Source organism: Sycon ciliatum, chromosome 1 (genome assembly GCF_964019385.1).
Source record: "Sycon ciliatum chromosome 1, ocSycCili1.1, whole genome shotgun sequence".
Lineage (NCBI taxonomy): Eukaryota > Metazoa > Porifera > Calcarea > Leucosolenida > Sycettidae > Sycon > Sycon ciliatum.
This window is the reverse complement of record NC_088643.1, coordinates 6,810,995-6,830,994: the sequence shown is the minus strand read 5'-3', so window position 1 is coordinate 6,830,994 and position 20,000 is coordinate 6,810,995. Positions and strand designations below refer to the sequence as shown.

Sequence of the window (20,000 nt, the reverse complement as noted above, 5' to 3'; positions counted from 1 at the left end):
GGGCCATATAAGGCCCCCATGAAGAGAACACAACACCGAAAAAATTCCCGGAGTGCCCCTTTAAAGGGGAACTCCGGTCCAAAATCACCCCCATTTTTTATTGCGGAATCCATTAGAGTATGTCGTAAGTGGTAGAATGGCGAAAACCGGAAGCTTCTACGACAAGGATAACATACCTAAATTACCAATTGCAATTTTCCATATTTGGCACGAGGGGGCCCCCTCCCACCCTGTGACGTAAAACGTTCTCAGCCCGGTCCACTCAGATGAAATTTTCAAATAATTGAAGCAAGAATGAAAAGTCCTTGGCCATTGTTGAAGTGCTTGTTGTTCTGTGCCATGCCCGATTTATTGTCACGACTCGCTGCTGCGTCTCTGGATGCAACAATGTCACGAAGAAAGAGGCGCCTGCGGGCTGTCGTAGCAGGGCATAGATTAACGGCCGGACACCGGACATTTTCCCGCCATTTTCGGCCACTGACCGGACGTTTTCAATTTCACCGGACATAGTGTCCGGTCAAAAAAGGAAAAAAAAAGAGCAGCGACCTTTCGACCTTTTATGCAGAGTTGGGCTTTCTTCGGAGCTTTGTGCCAACTGCGACTTGCATATCATACAACTAACACGTCTACACTGTAGCCTCAGGCGTAGACTTCACCAAATTTACTTGATCCGCCTGTAGCAACACTTTCGACCTTTGGTACATGGTGTCGACTTCGCACTTGAATCGATGGGTTGAACTGCAGTGCTGTTGTTCGCTCTTGAGAGGAAGATGTCATCTTTTATTTTTCACTCTTTCACTGACCAGGAATGCAGATAGTCTTTTAGAATGTCTTCTGGAAAGCGAAAGGGAGATTCAGAGGACTTGCCGCCGGGCAAAAAGTCCGTGGTGTGAAGGCCGCTACTTGCGATAAGTGGATCTCGGACAACGATGCCTTCCGCCTGGCTGATTTATGACCGGCAGAAGAACGATCGGCTGTTAGCAGAATGTTTGAAGTGTTCCGTGTGAATCAAGTTTGTTCACAGAGTCCGCAGTTGTAAAAACGTCAGCGAGGCTTTCATAACCGGATCCAAGAACCTGAGAACATCAGCGTTCAAGGATCATGCTGGAACGGAGATGCATAAACGAGCAATGAATCGTTTCCACAGGCAAGAGTGTCCCGCTCGAAACGCCCTCGAATTCGCTCCAATTGCGAAGGCACTGTGGAAGATGGACGATGGTGCTGCCGCTATTGCACGACTCAAATTTGAACTGACTTACCTTCTCTGCAAGGAGCATATCGCGTTCGCAAAATTCGAGTCGTAATGTGTGAGATACGTCCACATAATGAGTCATTGTGAATATACTTCAGTACTACTAAAAAAATAGAAGAAGAAACACCCTGAAAATGTGTTGTGGAAAATGTCCGGGCATGTCCGGACAGATTTTGAAACGGAAGGACATATGTCCGAGCTAAATGAAATCCTTAAGCTATGCCCTGCGTAGCATGGCTTTCCTCTGGCTGACGCGAACCTGACGACAGCTTGGCTATGGAGAGTATGTTGGAAGGATTTTTCTCCGACGAAAAATAATCGTGTCTGCACTCAGCATTTCACTGAGATGTGCTATGAAAGAGATTTCCAACAAGAGTTTGCACAAAGCATTGGTGGCTATAAGCAGAAGCAGCAGCGACGCTTGAAGCCAGGGTCTCTGCCATCCTGAAACTTGGCGGTGCATGTCATACTAATAGTTAGTAGCTCCTCTACCTCTGCTGCCAGCAAAAGCAGACCATCTTCGATTTACTTCCAGGAACGTGAGCACGATGAGGTAAGTGAACGGCATGATTTTGTGCCGTCCAGAACGTAGCTCTAAACGACTACAGAGTACAGTCCTACTCAAAGTCCTCTACTCAAAATCCTAGTCAGTGAAGTCGAGAATTGATGTAATGTACATGGAACGTTATCATGTGTGTTATTTCGGTTCTCTTTATCTGTAAGTTTCCATTGCGTTACTTTCCGGTTGCAGCTACCATGGCTACACTGCCACAAATACAAGGTACAGTATGATTTGTAGTCTGGAAATTTTCCATGCTGTCATACTGAAGTGGGCACCAAAACGTGTCCACTTTTCGTACAATGGCATGAGAGCACGGGTACAGTCGGCATGTCTGTCCCACAATGCCAATATAGGGAGAGCGCACGCCAAAACCAAGGAGGGTGTGCTCAGGTACAGGCTGGAATACACCAAGAGCACAAAGTGGCCAAGAAGCTGCACGACAATGTCCTGCAAATTCTTGAAGGACCTGTTGAACGATGTGCATACAACCATTCTCGGCATTCGCAACGGCACACGGCACCGGCACAACCCCATGCTCCCGAACACAGTACAGTCGTGTGCCATTGTATCTGTCAACTTTACCAGATTGTTCATGCAGCTGCATTGGTGCAAAGCATGCGCCCACCCGAAAACACAAATATTGCCCGAGTCAAGAATAGTTATAAATCGTGTCTGTCAACTGTTTTCTACATTCTGCATGCACATGTACCAATGATCATGTGAACGTCAACCAGGCCAAGAAGCATTATCATCATCATCATCATCATCATCATGTCCAACTGCTTCCTCAAAGCCCCAGTGCGCATCTGCATTGGCTTCTGGTACAGCTGCTTTATCTTCGATGCCACGCAAGACGGTATCACACGCCGCTGCTTCCAAAGTATCCATGGGTGAACCATGTGTATTGTCTATACGCCACATGTCTCCAAATCCTGCACAAAACAGTTGGAGAGATGTAGATACACATACCACGAGTGTCTTCATGATTGCGTAAAAGTAAATAGTTTCGGATTCGAATTAATATTTCTATGGGCTACTATACTAAAGACACTTTGGCCTTTTTTCAAATTTACATCACTTTTACACACAGTTGAAACACTTACAGTGCTAGGAATAGTATGAATGAAAGACATCGTTGTACCAGTATAATTATATTGGCATGGGTGCAATAGAACTTCATGATTGTGTGATGGAAGTTGGTGAATTTGAATACTGTACACAAAATCATTGCACAACACTTCCCATCTACTTTGTACCGGTACATGAAACATGGAAAGAAAGGAAATAATGAAACCGATTCAGTGAATCCTCACCTGTTTGACCACGGTCCACACCTTGCCCGAAATTCTTCGAAGGAAAGCAATGCCACCTCGAGCACTGATTTTTGCAGGCAAACAACAGCAAACTCTGAGTGCTGCATGACGCACCGCAGCCCTTCCTGCTCGCCGCGTTTACTGAAAGCTGCAGGAACCTCCCAGCAACAAGTCGACTCGACCTCGCTCCACATCATGCTGCATTGTCCGCAACGGCATGAAGCAGTGCTTCTCACGCGAGCACTTGCAACCAAAGCGTTCTCTTCACGTTCATCTGTTTTGTAGTCTCAGAAATATTACTTGTAGACAGTTTCGCAGACGCTGATGCGCGCTTCGGCTCGAACCTAAAAGGCCTCGGTGTTGTTGAATCCGAAGTGGCGTCCACCTCCACACCTCCCGTGGTCTCCTCTTCCTCCAACATGATGATCGAATGAATACTAGTACAAGGGTTATTGATTGAAGAAAAAACAGTGAATACCTTTTTCAAAATTTCTGCAGGTCTACCATTTGAATAAAAAAATTTGGAGGTCACTGAGAACGTTTTACGTCACAGGGTGGGCGGGGGCCCCCTCGTGCCAAATATGGAAAATTGCAATTGGTAATTTAGGTATGTTATCCTTGTCGTAGAAGCTTCCGGTTTTCGCCATTCTACCACTTACGACATACTCTAATGGATTCCGCAATAAAAAATGGGGGTGATTTTGGACCGGAGTTCCCCTTTAAGCAATCCCAATGTACTCCCACTTCTCTGTACTTTGTTGTGCCCGCTACCGGGTATGTTAACCCCTGAGTGACAATGCTTTGCACACTACCTACCCATTGCAGACGGCTATGTTCTTTTGCCTCTTGTTGGCCGTTGCTTTCACAGGGGCTGATGGCAAGAATAACAATCCTGACGGCGGCGGCGTTGCTACTGGCAACAAGGGCAAGGACGGCAAGTCCAGCAGCTCTGTGGCCAGCGGCTATGTGCGTCAGTTGCTGGTCATGATTCTGCAGAGTGAGTTCGGCATGCAAGCCTAGCCATAGGATCCTCTACACTCATCCATGTATTGATTGATTTCTATAAAGGGATTGACCAAAGCTCCGGAAGCCTATCGAGGGGCTCTGTGGGAGGAAAGAGGAGGAAGAGAGGAAGAAAGGAAGGGAAATTTGTGCAATGGATGGCTTGGTTAACCCATTCTGCCGGGAGAAGGCGGGTATACCGGAAACAGAATACATACATGTAGAACTTGTATCTCTCTTATCCGAGCAGTCTAGGTCACCTGTTCTGAATGAGCACTTGAATCTGAATGTGCTGGAGTCACACTGGTTTCGGGGAACACCCACATTCGAAGTCTGCCTACGGCCCGGTATGCTTGGTGGATGAAACCTAGTGTTGTGTGTACATAGACTTGTATACAATGCTGATTGAAGCTTTTTGTTCCACCCAGGGTACTTGGTGTTGAAGTTACAACAGTTACCCTACTGGTGCAAACAAAAATCAAACAACAAAAACTCAGTACGCTATGCTCTGTCAGCTCTAGTTGCTCAAGGCAGTTGTGTGCTGTGCTTGATATCCTGATGGCCTCCTTGTGTTGTGTGTGTGTGTGTGTGTGTGTGCGTGCATGCTTTTAGCAAGCGACCATAAGAAGTATTTACGGGACAATGGCAAGGATCTGCTGGAGGTTGCGGATACAGGTTAGCTCATGGATGTGCCCTGGTGATTTCCTATGTCTGAAGTACATGCATGCGGTCAGGTTAGGTGCCGACATGTTATGCATCATCATCATCATCATCATCATCATCATCACCAGTCATATACCCTGATTTGCCGCTGTGTTGGAGTGCAAGGTATGTTGGGATTACATGATTATTGAGATGCCTGGGTGTTGTCTGTTGGTGCTGTATGTGTGTGTGTGTGTGTGTGTGTGTGTGTGTGTGTGTGTGTGTGTGCGTGTGTTTGTTTTTCAGCGGGTCGCCTTCAGGATGATTTGAAAGCATGGCTAGAGCCAGTTCGGTGTCTTCAAGATCCAGCAGCTGACCATATCACTGCGCTAGTCAATCTCGTACAGAGGTATGTTTGCTAGACAATCATATACATATTCCGTAGCACTGTACATGTATGTTTTGGTAGTGGGACAACTTGCCTCTCCTTTTCTCTGGGAAGTCTAAGAATAGAGGACGCTGTGACAAACTCGGCCGTTGCATGCAAGTAGCTATTTCCTCCATATCACTTGGTGCTCTCGGGCGACCTACGTTTTGCTTGCCCTTCATCGCCACCACCACGACCACCACCATCACCACCACCATCACCACCGCCACCACCACCACCACCACCACCATCACCACCGCCACCACCACCACCACCATCACCACCACCACCACCACCACCACCACCATAGCGAGGACGTTTCTGTTGAACATTGAAGACCTTTCAGACGAGGTGTTTTGTTCCTTCAGCAGATCACCAATGAATGTATTATGTTGTGCAATGGATGATTTGATAAGAATACCCGAGAGTGGGCTTTTTTCTTGAGGGGCGATTTCCTTGCGTGCCTTGCTAAGTACATGTATTTCGTTATTTCTGCCATGTTTCTTTTGAGCTCCTCTTCAGCTGTTTTTGTGTGCGCTCTTTTTCGCTATGTGCTATGTGCTGCGTAGCTCTGTGAATGACCTGACGTCAGTACACCTGTCCAGCTTGCCCACGATCATCAGCGCATTGCGTTTGCTACAGCACCTGTGCTGTCCACCAGCGAATGCTAGTGCAGGTATGTACATTGAGGTTATGCGATAACGTCAAATCCGCCATATATAGGAGCCAGTTGGGGTGGCAAAATGCCCAAAGCGCGTACAGAAACTCCTTATATTGAAGAATGTGGGGTGGCAAACGTACTATATGACGTGTATTGCGTAACTGGTTTCATACCTTAGTCATGTGACTAAATTTGTGTAGAAAGTGATCATGGCATGTGCACAGTGGACAGTGGAACCAACATGGCCGACATCACGTGATCCATAGATGCAGGGTTCAAGTGGAGTTGGAACCAACATGGCCGTCCCGAATGGTCATGTGATACAACTCTATATGTAGGCCTTGCTTGGTAGTCTACCAGGTATGATGATGCTAGCATAGCACAAAGCGGAGGACACGCTGGATGGAAAACAATGTTCCTGGCTGCAACCAGAGAACGGTCGCAAGACCGGACTCAACCAACCGGTCTCTGGTTGCAGTCAGGAACACTGTTTTTCATGCGGTGTGCCCTCCGCCTTTGCTATGCTATCATCATCATACCTGCTAGAGGTACATGTATGCATATATACAGTATGTGCACTGTGTTATCCGTCCACTGTGCGCAGTGTGCATAGTGCATGCAGCTCAGTGTGTCCACTATGGCAACCCAGTGCTTGCTGTGGCCTCGCTAATGAATACTTTCTGGTGTTGATCCTATAATTGTAGCTCATTGTGTTGATCCAACTCAGTGTGCTGTGCATGTGTGAGGTATGTGACATGTATGACAAAGCCTTGCAAAAGCCGCGCGGATGTGGCCATATGCTTGCTGGATTGTCGGTGTGTAATTACCTTGCTGAAACCGTTTATCTCCTTAGTTGCTCTCTCTCTCTCTCTCTCTCTCTCTCTCTCTCTCTCTCTCTCTCTCTCTCTCTCTCTCTCTCTCTCTCTCTCTCTCTCTCTCTCTCTCTCTCTCTCTCTCTCTCTCTCTCTCTCTCTCTCTCTCTCTCTCTCTCTCTCTCTCTCTCTCTCTCTCTCTCTCTCTCTCTCTCTCTCTCTCTCTCTCCTTTTGCTGACATTATTGTGTTTGTGGTGTTGTGATTGAATACACTGCAATATCTAGATGCGAAAGGCGAGCTGTGCTGGAAGTCCAGTTCTTTGTCTCTGCTGTCGGCCAATGCGGTTGATGTGTTCATCACTACTTGTCAGGTCAGTCTCAGCTGGTAGCCTGTGACGTGCAATGGATGATTCACTCTGCACACCGACTGCTGCTCCGATAGGATACGACATCCAGGGATATATAACACCATGATAGTTACAAGTGCATGTATAGTCAACCTCGCGAATAACAACACTATCTTCAGTCCAATCAAGCACTTGACTGCATATGTTTAACCTCGCGAATAACAACACTTTTCTTATTCCCGATCGAGGGTCGTTATTCGCAAGGTTGACTGTATTTAGAAGTGACGTGTTACACGCAGGGCGAGTTGCGGCAGCTAGAGAGAGAGAAGAGAGAGAGAGAGAGAGAGAGAGAGAGAGAGAGAGAGAGAGAGAGCTCTCGATGCGCCTATTGTAGATGCAGTGCTGTCTGATGATCGCTAACGTGTAAAACTCCGAGTTTCCCTTCTCTATACGTGTAGAAATGACATGTTATGCGCTGGTGTGTGTTGGGTAGCGTTGCATGATTACTTACATCACATCCTTTCCATACCAGTATGTTAAACTGCTCCATCAGCCTGGTAGACCATTGTGCAAGCCGTTTGTTGAAATACTTCATGTTCGCCTGCCATGATTTGATACTGTTTCGTGCAGAAACTCTGCGCCATCCAGGAGCCACTCTGGCTGCAGGGTCACCTTCTGTCACATCCGTCCTACTCGCACTTCCTCAGTGCTGCGTGTGCCCTGCTGACTGTGTTGTTGGAGCTTGTACGGCAACTGGGCACCACACAAACCATACTGGTACGTGCTCAGTTTAGTGAGGCTCCTCTTTAAAAATGTTCTTTCTGAGATAAGTCATTTATTTAATAGTTTATTGGTTTGAGGGAAAATTGCGAACGGTAGTTTCTGTAGTATCTTTGCTCATGAGCTTGTCACTTTGGTGAGTGCCTGTTGCGCAATGACGTAGTTTGCACCGTCGACACCCTATGTGGCCACCCGGGGATGGTTGTGTTGGGTATTGAACAATGCATCCCTGATCTCAGTGTACATGTACTCGCCTGCAATGCTCACACATTTCACGCTTGGCAATGCACAGTGGGCTTGTTAGTGTCTTGTGGCTGCTGCCAGGGATCGTGATTTGAATCTTTTGGTGTGTGCGCGTCCTTGTTTGCCATTTTCGTGTGTTCAGTTTTCAGATGTGCGCGTGGTCAATGTCATTGTTCAGCTGCACTCCATCATGTGCTGTGCTCAGCCAGCCTTGCTGTGTACCGCTGCCCAGCAGGTCAGTACACTCACACACACCCAGGGGCGTCGGAAGGTATTTTAGTGTGGTACGGTCAGCCATCTGAAGTACAATTTACTCGTGGGGGAGGGGGCGGCTGAGCCAAAAATTTTGGAAATTTCGAGCCCAGATTCGTGTATTTCATTGATTGACGGGGTACCTGGGGCAAAGAGTGGTAAGGTCAATACCGTATTGACCGTACCGTGTCCGACGCCCCTGCTCGCACACACACACACACGCACGCACACACCTGGTCCTGGTCCTGGTCCTGGTAAACACTGCCATTGCGGTCACGTGTCCCCTTGCGGGGCCGACAACAGGGAACGACGAGCGACGGCAGAAAGTCGGCAGTCTGCCGAGAGGTCAGGGACCATGTTCAATTGGCACGACGAGAGAGCCATCTCTGGCCGCTATGGATTTGGAAGCCACGAGTAGAGCGGCACGCACACACACACACACACACACACACACACACACACACACACACACACACACACACATACACAAACACACACACACACACACACACACACACACACATACACACACACATGTACACGCACGCACCGTGTTGATAAAGTGCATAATATTATGTTCTTTGGTTGTGACTCGATAGGTCCCGGTTGAGTAGAATCAGCAGCAGAAGAATTGAACAACAGTACTGTAGTAATATTTACTGTCATTTACTTAGCTTATGCCTGGTGCTGCGTTGGGCCTAGAAAATACGACTGTTTCTGCTATGCTAGGCTCGTTTTGAGTGTTGCTGGTTCTGCCGTTGATTTTTGTTGTGTGTGTGTATTTTACTTTGCTTTGCGTTACAGGTTCAGGTTTCGGTGGTTCAGATCTTGACCACCTTCACCAAGCTGCCTACAGCAGGCAGCACAGCAGCATCAGGTAAGCGAGCGCTGCTCTAGCCGCCCTTGGCCGTACCAGGCTCTTTGTCAACTGACTGTTGTCTTGCTTAGCATAGTAGGGAGGTTTAGTTCCCACGTAACGGAAAGGCGTACGTGGGTGATCCACGTAAAGTGGATGAAGGGCATCCACGTTGCAATGTTGTGTTTAGTCACACGGAACAAACAAAAGCATGAAGCGAAAGGCCCAAACCTGGTCAAAGACGAAGTTACCCGGGCCTATAAGAAGCTCATCGAATATTTTGATTTCGTGCTTCGGAAATTTCTTCAGCTGAGCACCCTCACAGCTCGCAAAATGCGCTCCATTCTGATTTTCACCCACGTTCTGGCGGAACGTGGGTGAGCCTCCATACACGGTATGTCGTGAATCAGAAAACGTCTGTACGTGGGTCACTGAGTATCATGTGGTACACACACGTAAAGTACCCACGGATTACGTGGGACTAAACCTCCCTAATGTGATAACCAGGGAGTAGTAACAAATCTGACAACTCGCGTTCAGGTACGTGTAACACGTACAGTGTAGGTGGACTTGCAGTTTGCCCCCCCCCCCCCCAACGATTTTTGTTTAACGACTTCAAAAACCTTTTGAGATAACCCCTAAAATATGGTTTTAGTACTCCCTGGTGATAACGTTTTGCAGCTGTAGTCACACCATGCTGATTGCTGTTGGGATTGTTTTGCAGTTGGCGTCTCATCATCAATGTGACCAGCTCTTGTATTCACACCCAATGTGGAATGTCCACAGTCGAGACGGTCTGTCGGCTGAGCTTGGTCTGCCCCACTGGCGCAGTCACCTTGTGTGGCCCCTACCATTAGATGTCCCTGCTCTTTTCTGCTTCTTTCCTTCATAATTTATAGGTAGGACTATGCTTGATGTAAACATGGAAGTAAATCAGAAAATTCACAGAGACCCAGTCGAGGTCTGATGGTTGGATTTCACCTCCATCGCCTCATGATTTGCCCGTTTATCCGCTTCCTTTCTCCCAATACTCTTGTCTCTCTCTCTCTCTCTCTCTCTCTCTCTCTCTCTCTCTCTCTCTCTCTCTCTCTCTCTCTCTCTCTCTCTCTCTCTCTCTCTCTCTCTCTCTCTCTCTCTCTCTCTCTCTCTCTCTCTCTCTCTCTCTCTCTCTCTCTCTCTCTCTCTCTCTCTGTGTCTTCTTCTTTCCTTGTTGTGCTTGTTTGCCTGCCGCAGCACCAGACAGAAGTCCATGGTACATGATGCTGGATGCGTTGCTAAAGTTCACGGAAAAGTCCCCTCAGGTTTGTTATTGTAATACTTCGAAGTACAAGGATATCACAATCATGGATTATTGAAAATAAACAGTATGCGACAAGATACGGAATATATTGTTCATGTTGGATGGAAAACCCGAAGCCGTCCTCAGCTGGCATTCTAGTATTTGTATTTGTATTTATGGATTCTTCACGGACCTCAGCCTTAATCCAGGGAGTCTTCGTTTAGCCACAAGTGTGGCGTGCTGGGGAAGCATGAAAGGAAGATGAACCTTCAAGGCACTGCACGGTTTGTCAACGTCGTTCATGAAACCTTTGTGCAGCTTGCTGGCTTGCAAAGATAGTTCACATCGGCACGGGTACTTTCACCTTCCTGCTCAGAGAATGGGCTTAGCTCAACTCCGCAAACAACCGGTCGAAACCATCTCCGCTGCAAAAATCATGTTCTGCGTGGAAATTGAGATTCCTTTCGGAAGTACAGTGCTCAGAGCAGTATTTGTAACTAGCTTCAAGTCATGATGTAAATGCGTGTCACCCCCCCCCCCCCCCTGCCATGCTGTGAAACACTCTTGTCACAGGTTGCTGCTCTAACTTCTTGAGACTTCTTCCCAGGCAGAGCGCCACGGTCCTCAGTCGTTCTCTCTTTCCCAGCACCGCTGTTCGATTATTTCGGTCGGACAGATTGTCCGTTCAAGTAAAAAAAAGCGCCGGATTTGAATCGAAAATGGTCGGAAAATGTCCGGTGTCCGACCGTTATCGTGTTCCCTGGTATGTGTGTGTGTGTGTATTGTGTGCTGTGTGTTACAGTGTATCGTGTTCCCTGGTGTGTATTGTGTGCTATGTCTTCTCTTGTGTAGAACATCATTGGTGGTCTGGTGTTGCTGTCGGAGCTGCTGCCTCTTCCCCTGCCTATTTCGGTGAGTAGTGAATGAAGGCTTGTCGAGTTTATTGCTGTACTTGTACTTGCCTGCCTGGTGTGTTGCTGTACTTACCTGTCTGGTGTGTTGCTGTACTTGCCTGTCTGGTGTGTTGCTGTACTTGCCTGTCTGGTGTGTTGCTGTACTTGCCTGTCTGGCGTGTTGCTGTACTTGCCTGTCTGGTGTGTTGCTGTACTTGCCTGCCTGGTGTGTTGCTGTACTTGCCTGCCTGGTGTGTTGCTGTACTTGCCTGTCTGGTGTGTTGCTGTACTTGCCTGTCTGGTGTGTTGCTGTACTTGCCTGTCTGGCGTGTTGCTGTACTTGCCTGCCTGGTGTGTTGCTGTACTTGCCTGCCTGGTGTGTTGCTGTACTTGCCTGTCTGGTGTGTGGCTGTACTTGCCTGTCTGGTGTGTTGCTGTACTTGCCTGTCTGGTGTGTTGCTGTACTTGCCTGTCTGGTGTGTTGCTGTACTTGCCTGTCTGGTGTGTTGCTGTACTTGCCTATCTGGTTTGTTGCTGTACTTGCCTATCTGGTGTGTTACGCTCTGGTTCTAAGTAGGGATGGATTACCAGTATGAACTTGGGGTGAAAAGAGTGTTTGAGCTTTCAGAGCGTTCCCGCAAGTTAAAGAGCAGAATATTCATTCATTTTTTGCTATATGGCGTCGAGCTCCATGTTTAACCCCTGCTTCGACCTTAATGTATGTAGAATGAGAAGAAACTTGGTGCTTCTCAGCCTGGAGTTGCACAGCATAGTTAGCGATTTTCGATGGGACCATTTACAAGTATGCGATGTCTAGATAGGTAGTCTATGCAGACCTGTTGTTATGGTAACGGTGGGTATAGCCCGGTATAGTATAGGGTCGTACCCTAAAATAACGTTTGTTTGAGTTTGTTGGTTTGCACTAAAGAGTGCTCGATTGGGAAATGCGAGCTTGTTCACCCTTTTACGAACTGGGGGCAGATTTAAGTCGAGCAGTTGTAGTGATTTTTGTTATGATACCACTTTGGCATGTTGTACATGGTGGCAGGGACATTTTGTATATTGTATTTTATTATTTTACTTGGGCATTCCCAACAGACCCATCATGTCATTCTCTATACGCCGCCTTTTTTCCTTCTTTGAGAATTTTAAATGGGTTCCTTGCACTACACGTGTTACATGTAGTGTATAACGTCAACACTAGTTTGAGTGTGGAACAACTGTGACTTTTTTTGTTCCAACTGATGACAATCACAAGAAAACGTTCTTGGAATTCAGTCCACCCAACAACTTTGCCTTGATGTGTGAATAGAATGAGTGCGCGGCTGATCATTTTTATTACTACTTTCATTGTTGTTTTCTTGGTATGCGTAGGGTGCCAGTCAATCGGTTGTGGAGGAAATTCTGACTCGGCGGCAGCTCTGGAGTGCACAGCTTGGCCTGCACTCGATGCGACTGCGACAGCTGATTTCTAAACTGTCTGGTATGGTGTGCTTCACCTGTGTGTGTGTGTGTGTGTGTGTGTGTGTGTGTGTGTGTGTGTGCGTGCGTTGTATGCGTGTGTGTGTGTGTGTGCGCGCGTGTGTGTCCCATATGGTGCAGTGGTATGTGCAGTGATTTCCAATCGAGAGGTTGCAAGTTCGATTCCCGACAACTATGGTCACACACGTCTTTCTTCTCTTTCTTAGACTCCTCCTGACTTTTCTTTCATTCTCCTGGATGGTTACCAACAGCCAGTGCATGTCGGCGTATGTGGTGTGATGTGTGTGTGGGAAAAAATTGAAAGAAGACCGAAAAGTAGGGATTGACTGGCCGGAAAAAGCTTCATAGCTGTGTGGTGTAGACCAGGCTGAATACTGGCGGTCAATTCTTCAGCCTTGCAAGCTGTTGAATGGTGCAATCCCAGCACAAGTTGCTATGGCTTCTGTTGTAGCATCGCTATCATCGCCTCTGCCGATGGGCGTCAAATGGTCAAATGGTGTGTGTGTGTGTGTGTGTGTGTGTGTGTGTGTGTGTGTGTGTGTGTGTGTGTGTGTGTGTGTGTTTGTCGCAGATACGAGTTGCGGTGCCCTGGCACAACAGCTTCGACGTGTGTCCTGCCAGCTAGCGGATATCGACAGCAGCATGGCACTGGTAGTGGTACGGCCATTGCTGGAAGTTCTTCTGCCGCCAAGCCCATCTACCGGGTAGGTCTCGACTTCTCACTTCTCGGGGTTTCTTTCATGCCTTTTTGACTATGTATTGGAGCTACCAAGCACTGTCATTGATTTGATTTGATCAGTTTCCTCAACACATGATTTTGCTACGGTGGTGTTGATGGTGAGTGAAATGCGGACCGATGTACGCATGCAGTGCTGATGACCGCTCACATCAATGTCCTGAGCTATCTCTAGCACGCGTGCATGTTATAATAATTATAACGTGCATGCGTGCTAGAGATGATAATTATAATCTATTTATTATAATTATTATAGATGATGTCATCATACTCAAGTCTGTGGACAGCAACTGTTTCGCTCTGTTAGAGCTCATCAGCACAGCTCAGAGGACCGAAGCGCAGCTCTTCGCAATGAAAATAATACGTTTCCGTAAAGCAAAGCATTTTTATAAAGAGCTGCAAACCCCGCCAAGAGTGATCGAAATGCTCCAAGAGCAGTGAGCGTTGCACATATATATATAGTTTGAGCACTCTGGCAAGGTACGTTCGGGCCTGATTGGAAATTTTTATTTCCATTGCTATCAGGTTCGGCCTCATTTTCTCTGTGCTGCGCTGATGAGTTCAAAAAGAACGAAACAGCATGCTGTCCGCAGATTGAGTATATATATATATATATCTGCTGGGATGACGATGCTGGGATCTGCTGGGATGACGACTACACCATAGCTCAGTGGTTAGAGCATCGCTGGCTACAAGCGAGGGTCCCTGGTTCGAGTCCTGGTGGTGACAGTCAATTTTTTCTTCAGACTTTTCCCGTTTGTCTCTTTCCCTCAAACCAGTCAATATATATATATATATATATATGATATCATCGAAATGGACTTGTGGCTATTCAAGTGTACATTAGCCTGGATTTCGCTTGCTGTAGTTGTACGTGTCAACTTGTTTGAGCTGTGGAGCAGAACGCCCTTCTTCACGCTGCTCAAGGCAGACACGGTTGAGCTGGGTAGTGCGCGTAAACAAGCGGAGTGTGTTGCTGTCTGTGTGTTTGTGTGTGTGTGCGCTCGTGTGTGTGTGTGCGCTCGTGTGTGTGTGCGCTCGTGTGTGTGTGCGCTCGTGTGTGCCCGTGTGTGTGTGTGCTCGTGCGTGTGCTCGTGCATGTGTGCTTGTAACGTGTAGAAACTGGCAACCCAGCAGCCGTGTGCTAACACCGCTGGCATCTCTCCTCTCTCAGCCGAGCATCAAAGCGGCTGCCTTGTACGCACTGCGGTGAGTTGCTATTTATACTGTCAGAATGTGGGTTTCAATGAGCACCGTTTCTTCAGTACATCGTCCAAGGCCTGGAATTCTCACTGCACAACCTATTGAGTTTCTCTATTAATTTTTTCACACAGAGGCAGTAGGCTTAGGTTCTGCGAAAGTGCCCAATACCTGATTCAGGCAGAGCGGCATACACAAAGGCACACAATGAAAACCTTGGGCAAATTCCGTTGTGACTCAGAGTTGCATGGCTGAACCGATCATCAGGCGACGATTGTTTGATGTTTGGTTCAGCCATGAAACTCTGAGTCACGACGGAATTTGCCCAAGGTTTTCGTTGTGTGCCTTTGTGTCTATTAATCTTGTCATCGTTTTGGACTGTAACCTGTACATACGTGCTAAGGCAGTGTCCGCTGCTTGAACACTGCTCATTGCACTGGGTGCAGAGCCGTTACACTCACACACGGACGACAAAACCCCACTCAGGACTAGGCAGCCACTCTAAACGTTTCATGACTATGTCATTCTTGATGAACTCATCAGTACTTGCGAAATCAGGACAAGCATGCCATGGCAACATGTATTGACTTACAGTAAAACCTGTCAAGGCGACCACTCTGATAAGGCGACCACCTGTCCTAGAAGACCACTGCAACCAGGACTAAGGGATGCTATTTCCAGTCAATTGGCCCTGGATAAGGCGACCACCTGGCAACAGAGACCACATTTTGAAGGTCCCTTGAGCGGTCGTCTTAGACAGCTGTTTCACTGTACTTCAAGAAAGTTGATTGCTTGCAACATTCGAGCTTGCTTTCCCCGTCGCCTTGGCGTGGCACTTGACTGTCTCTGCCTCCAAGAGTACATGAAAACCAGAGTGTGCAGCTTGGGGCCTTTTCTGCTATGGGTGTCTGTCACGGCGAAATTCCGTGATTACATCATATTTGGCCCAGATCTGAGGCGGGAAATGGCGTAGTGCGTACAACTGAGCTGCAGTTGTGCAGAAAGAGGCCTGCTTGAATCCTGCTTGTACGCACTACATCACTAAAATGATGTAATCACGGAATTTCGCCGTGACAGCAACCCATCCGAGCTGCACACTCTGGTTTTCATGTACTCTTGCTGCCTCTAATCCGTGGACTAACTTCAACTTCAAGTATTTATCATACCGGTATTGCTTTGCTATTCCTGTGTCTATGCTGGTGTTGGTGTTGGTGTTGGTGTTTGTTATGTATCCATATCGACAAGAGTACATAACCCAAGAGTGTGCAACTCCAGCTATGGGGTCTGCGACGGCAGAACTTCACATCACGTGATGAACCCGTGCACTCTAGTGCATGATAGATACTGGGTTGTACGCAGCCCAGCTTTGGGTACAACTCTCTTGTGGTCACTTTGCACTGTTTGCCAGCATAACCTTTTGAACCATGTCACGTGATGTGAAGTTCTGCCGTCGCAGCACAGCATAGAGGTTGTGCAGGCAGTTGCACACTCTTGGTTATGTACTCTTGATATCGATAAAGTCTCAGTCCGAACACAATGGACAAGCAGTAGATTTACAAGACGTTCATTCTTCAAGGAAAGTGAAAAGGACCATGACCACCTGCACGCATGCTCCAGATATCCTACTAGTAGACTAAGTCATAATATGTGTGCTCTTGTGACGAATATGTAGTGACGTAACAGTGTTTGTTGGTTGCTGTGCTTTGTGCAGTGTTGATGAGACGTCGTCAGCGATCATCAACTCACTCATCACCCAGTTCAGTGATGCGTCATCGTCATCCACTAACAGCGATGTCAGCCAGTTGGCAGTGGTGAGCTGCAGCGTGTTTGTTGCTGCTTTGCTGCAACAGGGATCTGCCCTGTCTAGTGCTTTGTACGCTGCTTGACTGCCAGTGCTTGACTTGTGCAAAACGAAACAGATCATGCACGTATTCACACGAGTCTAATTGTCATGGCATGTGTTTGTACAATGTTCTGTCACCTCGTCTTGTCGTTGCTTGTGTGTGTGTGTGTGCGCGTGTGTGTGCGCGTGTGTGTGTGTACGTGCGTGTGCACGTTTGTGTTGCAGTCCATCTTGCAGGCGTTGCTTGACCCGCTAACACTGACCAGCAATACCACTGGCAAGCTTAGCTTACAACAGGTGAGAGCCACTACAGGGAAATCCCCTCATTTTGAACCTCCAAATCTGGAACAAGACATCTATTATCTAGCAGCAGAAGATGCAGGTACATAGTTTGGCAATGTAAAGTTTGGCAAACTGCCGGAAACACAGATGTCTGACGATTGCTTGGGCGTGAAACTTTACGTCACAACAGATTCCAATTGGACCCTCACTCTTTCATCTGTGTGTTGTATAGGTTTGTCCTTAGAAGCCCTTTTTTGTAAGGCGAGCATTTAAATTAATGGGGCTGTTGCTGTGCAGTATAGTAGTCCTGGATGGTGATATTCTTCCCTGTGAGTAAAAATCACACCGGGTCATGCACGCTCCAAGCACAACTAGTCCATCAGCCAAGAACTCAGAAGTCGTCAAATTCAAGCACCCTGTTGCACTTAGAAATCGAATACTTGATTTTGGCCTCAATGGGGAGTTTAGGTACCCTGTACACCGAATCCGCAAATAAAAAGAGTAAACGACTTGCACGCTCTGCAAGGGGAAGCCGACAAAGTGACCATTTTTGGCATTTCATCGACAGCCATTGTTGTGACCTAAACCCAATCTCCAATCAGTGCCATGCGCGTTTCAGGAATGAACTTTCAGATTTTTGTGAATTACGGGACAAATCTTGCAAATCGAGAAGATTTGCAGTGTAAACCATTGCAGTTTCCGTATTACACGTGTGCCTGGATTCAAATTACAATAAAATTGTTGTTCGCCTACGTGTAGAGTGTTGTTCCGTTACACATCTCTTTCACTGTTCTATTTAATTGAGCATCCGAATACATACCTTCAGGAAGATTACAATGAGCTAGTATTGAACATCATCCACCTTCGGGTTTCCGAAGTATGCACCCCGAGTCATGTCAAGCAGGTTTGAAGCGTAGTTTTTACTGTTTGGCAAAAGTGATCTACGCTTCCACCCTGAATGGAATCACCCCGGGAAGGTCCTGATCCCTGGAAAAATAAGGAACGTGGAGAGCTAAAAGTAAGGAATCTGCGGCGATGGATGTTGTACATCGAGTGAATGCCCTGCAGTTCTCTTCTCCATTACGACCAACTAGCAAACGCCATGGCTCTGGATGCTGACAGCAAACAGTTGAAATAAAGGCAAGGCTGCTTTGAACATGTTGCAACCAGGTAGTAGTACAGTTACAGTTGTACTACTTCGAAGTACTATCTACCACACCAAGAGTACTGGTTTATGTACTCTTGACCACACTCGAGATCACCCAAAGAATAAAGCGATTGAATTCAAAATCAAAAAAATTGTTGGGGATCGTCTGAAGCATATTCAAGCGAGGTACAGTCGGGCTTGATGACTGATCAAAGCCCTCGGGCTGGTCCCTTGGGCTTTGATCAGCCATCAATCCCTCTGTACCTCGCTTGATTATCTTCTTCATACCATTGTAGTTGCAAACAAGTAACTACAACAATTGCAGTACAATAGTCATGTAGTTTTTTGAATTAGTTATTTGAAAATGGAGAGCATCTTCATCTTCTTCCCGGTGCGCATGTACACATATTTTTCGAATCTGTACGTGCTCCAAGCCAACTCACCTCTGCTCAAATCGACGGCGATTTATTTCGCGATTTTAGGTCGATCGCCACGGAAAACCACACCAACCGTTGACAAAACTCCACGTTTTTCACAGAAGACGCATTGGATGTCATGATAAAACGGATGGAAAACCTCGTAATGGTTGATGAAGAAGAAGAAATTTGTCGAACTTCCAAGGCGCACTGCAAAAGGAGTGCAAGAGTTTCGCCAGGGAAAGTAGGCAGGTCGGATTCAGTGATGCTTTTGCTGTCGATTGATGTCAGTTCCAGGTGTTCGATTTGTAAGTGCAACAGGGGACTCACTTTGGCACCACTGGCTGATGGACTAAACAGTGCGTTTCAAAAATATAGACGCGTGATTTCAAAAAAACCGTTAGGCCAGCATCTATACCCCATATATAATCTGAGATCACTTTGTGCGTTTGCTATCCGATCGCTTAGAATCTAAATGAGAGTAATTGCGGGGAGGACCTGAGCAATATTCCGAAAAAATTCTCAAAAAGCTTCAGCCAAATTTGAAATATTTATTTCAAAAATACCATGCGTCTATATTTTTGAAATGGACCTTACTGATACCAGGCTGTGTACTTGAGTGCGCTGGCACTACATTCATTGTCGGGGCAAATTTCACTGTCTATCACTATAGTGGCATCCAGTTTAGCAGTTGGCTGCTCGGCACGCAGTACAGTGTTGGTTTTAAGTACCCTCTACATACTATCGCATGCCATCTTGTCCGTCATGAACTCACATGCTGGTGTGAATTCACCGCATGTGGGAGCGAGTCGACCAGACACGCTTGCCGTTCGAACGAGCAGTGAAGTCTGCTACAGTGCTGCATTTTGGATGAACCCCTCTGCCCAATCTTAAAGTCCTCTGAGTGTTAAAGGGGAAGTTAAGGCAAACATCAAAATTTCACCAGTTGTAGTCTTCGGGGTGCTGAGTCGAATGGTCTTGGTCCGAGGAAGCTGAGACGCTCCCTTCCTACTTTAATCCCAATCGAACTCGCGCACTTCCACCGAAACTGGGTGACTGTGCCCTACTAGATGGGGATTTGTATGCAAAATGTCACTAAAAGCGCCATTTCGTTCTTATAAAAGCACGGGTGACCGCGATTGGCCCATATGTTGTAGTCTTTTGGACGCTGAGTCGACTGGTTTTGGTCCGAAAAGGCTGCGATGCAGCGTTCGGCCCTTATTCCCAATCGAACATGGTTGAACAAGCGGTCACGTGCTCCTGCGTACACCAGTCACCTGGTCACCGTGCCTACAGGGTACAACTTACTAGCGTGTTTGACCTTTTTTGGGTGCAGTCCTGTCACTCGAGTTGAACTCGAGTTGAACCTTGGTGTGAAAGTTGTCACCTGCTGGCGCGGTGACCAGGTGATTTGGGCCCCCAGGAGCACGTGACCGCTTGTTCAACCATGTTCGATTGGGAATAAAGGAGGAGCGCTGCATCGCAGCCTTTTCGGACCAAAACCAGTCGACTCGGCTTCCAAAAGACTACAACATATGGGCCAATCGCGGTCATCCGTGCTTTTATAAGGCC

General features: G+C 47.2%; 1 protein-coding gene across 2 annotated transcripts in view; it reads left to right on the top strand.

Moving 5' to 3' along the window:
- The window catches only part of LOC135811525 (protein virilizer homolog), a 51,559-nt gene that overhangs the window by 16,029 nt on the left and 15,530 nt on the right, over positions 1 to 20,000 (top strand). For both annotated transcript variants that reach the window (XM_065324771.1, XM_065324767.1), the window contains exons 14-28: positions 3,996 to 4,124; positions 4,742 to 4,804; positions 5,078 to 5,180; positions 5,768 to 5,874; positions 6,958 to 7,043; positions 7,650 to 7,796; positions 8,185 to 8,277; positions 9,099 to 9,171; positions 10,384 to 10,451; positions 11,282 to 11,341; positions 12,697 to 12,805; positions 13,376 to 13,508; positions 14,660 to 14,749; positions 16,452 to 16,551; positions 16,809 to 16,880. In XM_065324771.1, coding sequence (XP_065180843.1) covers positions 3,996 to 4,124; positions 4,742 to 4,804; positions 5,078 to 5,180; positions 5,768 to 5,874; positions 6,958 to 7,043; positions 7,650 to 7,796; positions 8,185 to 8,277; positions 9,099 to 9,171; positions 10,384 to 10,451; positions 11,282 to 11,341; positions 12,697 to 12,805; positions 13,376 to 13,508; positions 14,660 to 14,749; positions 16,452 to 16,551; positions 16,809 to 16,880 — 1,433 coding nt within the window. The remainder of the gene's footprint in view (positions 1 to 3,995; positions 4,125 to 4,741; positions 4,805 to 5,077; positions 5,181 to 5,767; positions 5,875 to 6,957; positions 7,044 to 7,649; positions 7,797 to 8,184; positions 8,278 to 9,098; positions 9,172 to 10,383; positions 10,452 to 11,281; positions 11,342 to 12,696; positions 12,806 to 13,375; positions 13,509 to 14,659; positions 14,750 to 16,451; positions 16,552 to 16,808; positions 16,881 to 20,000) is intronic.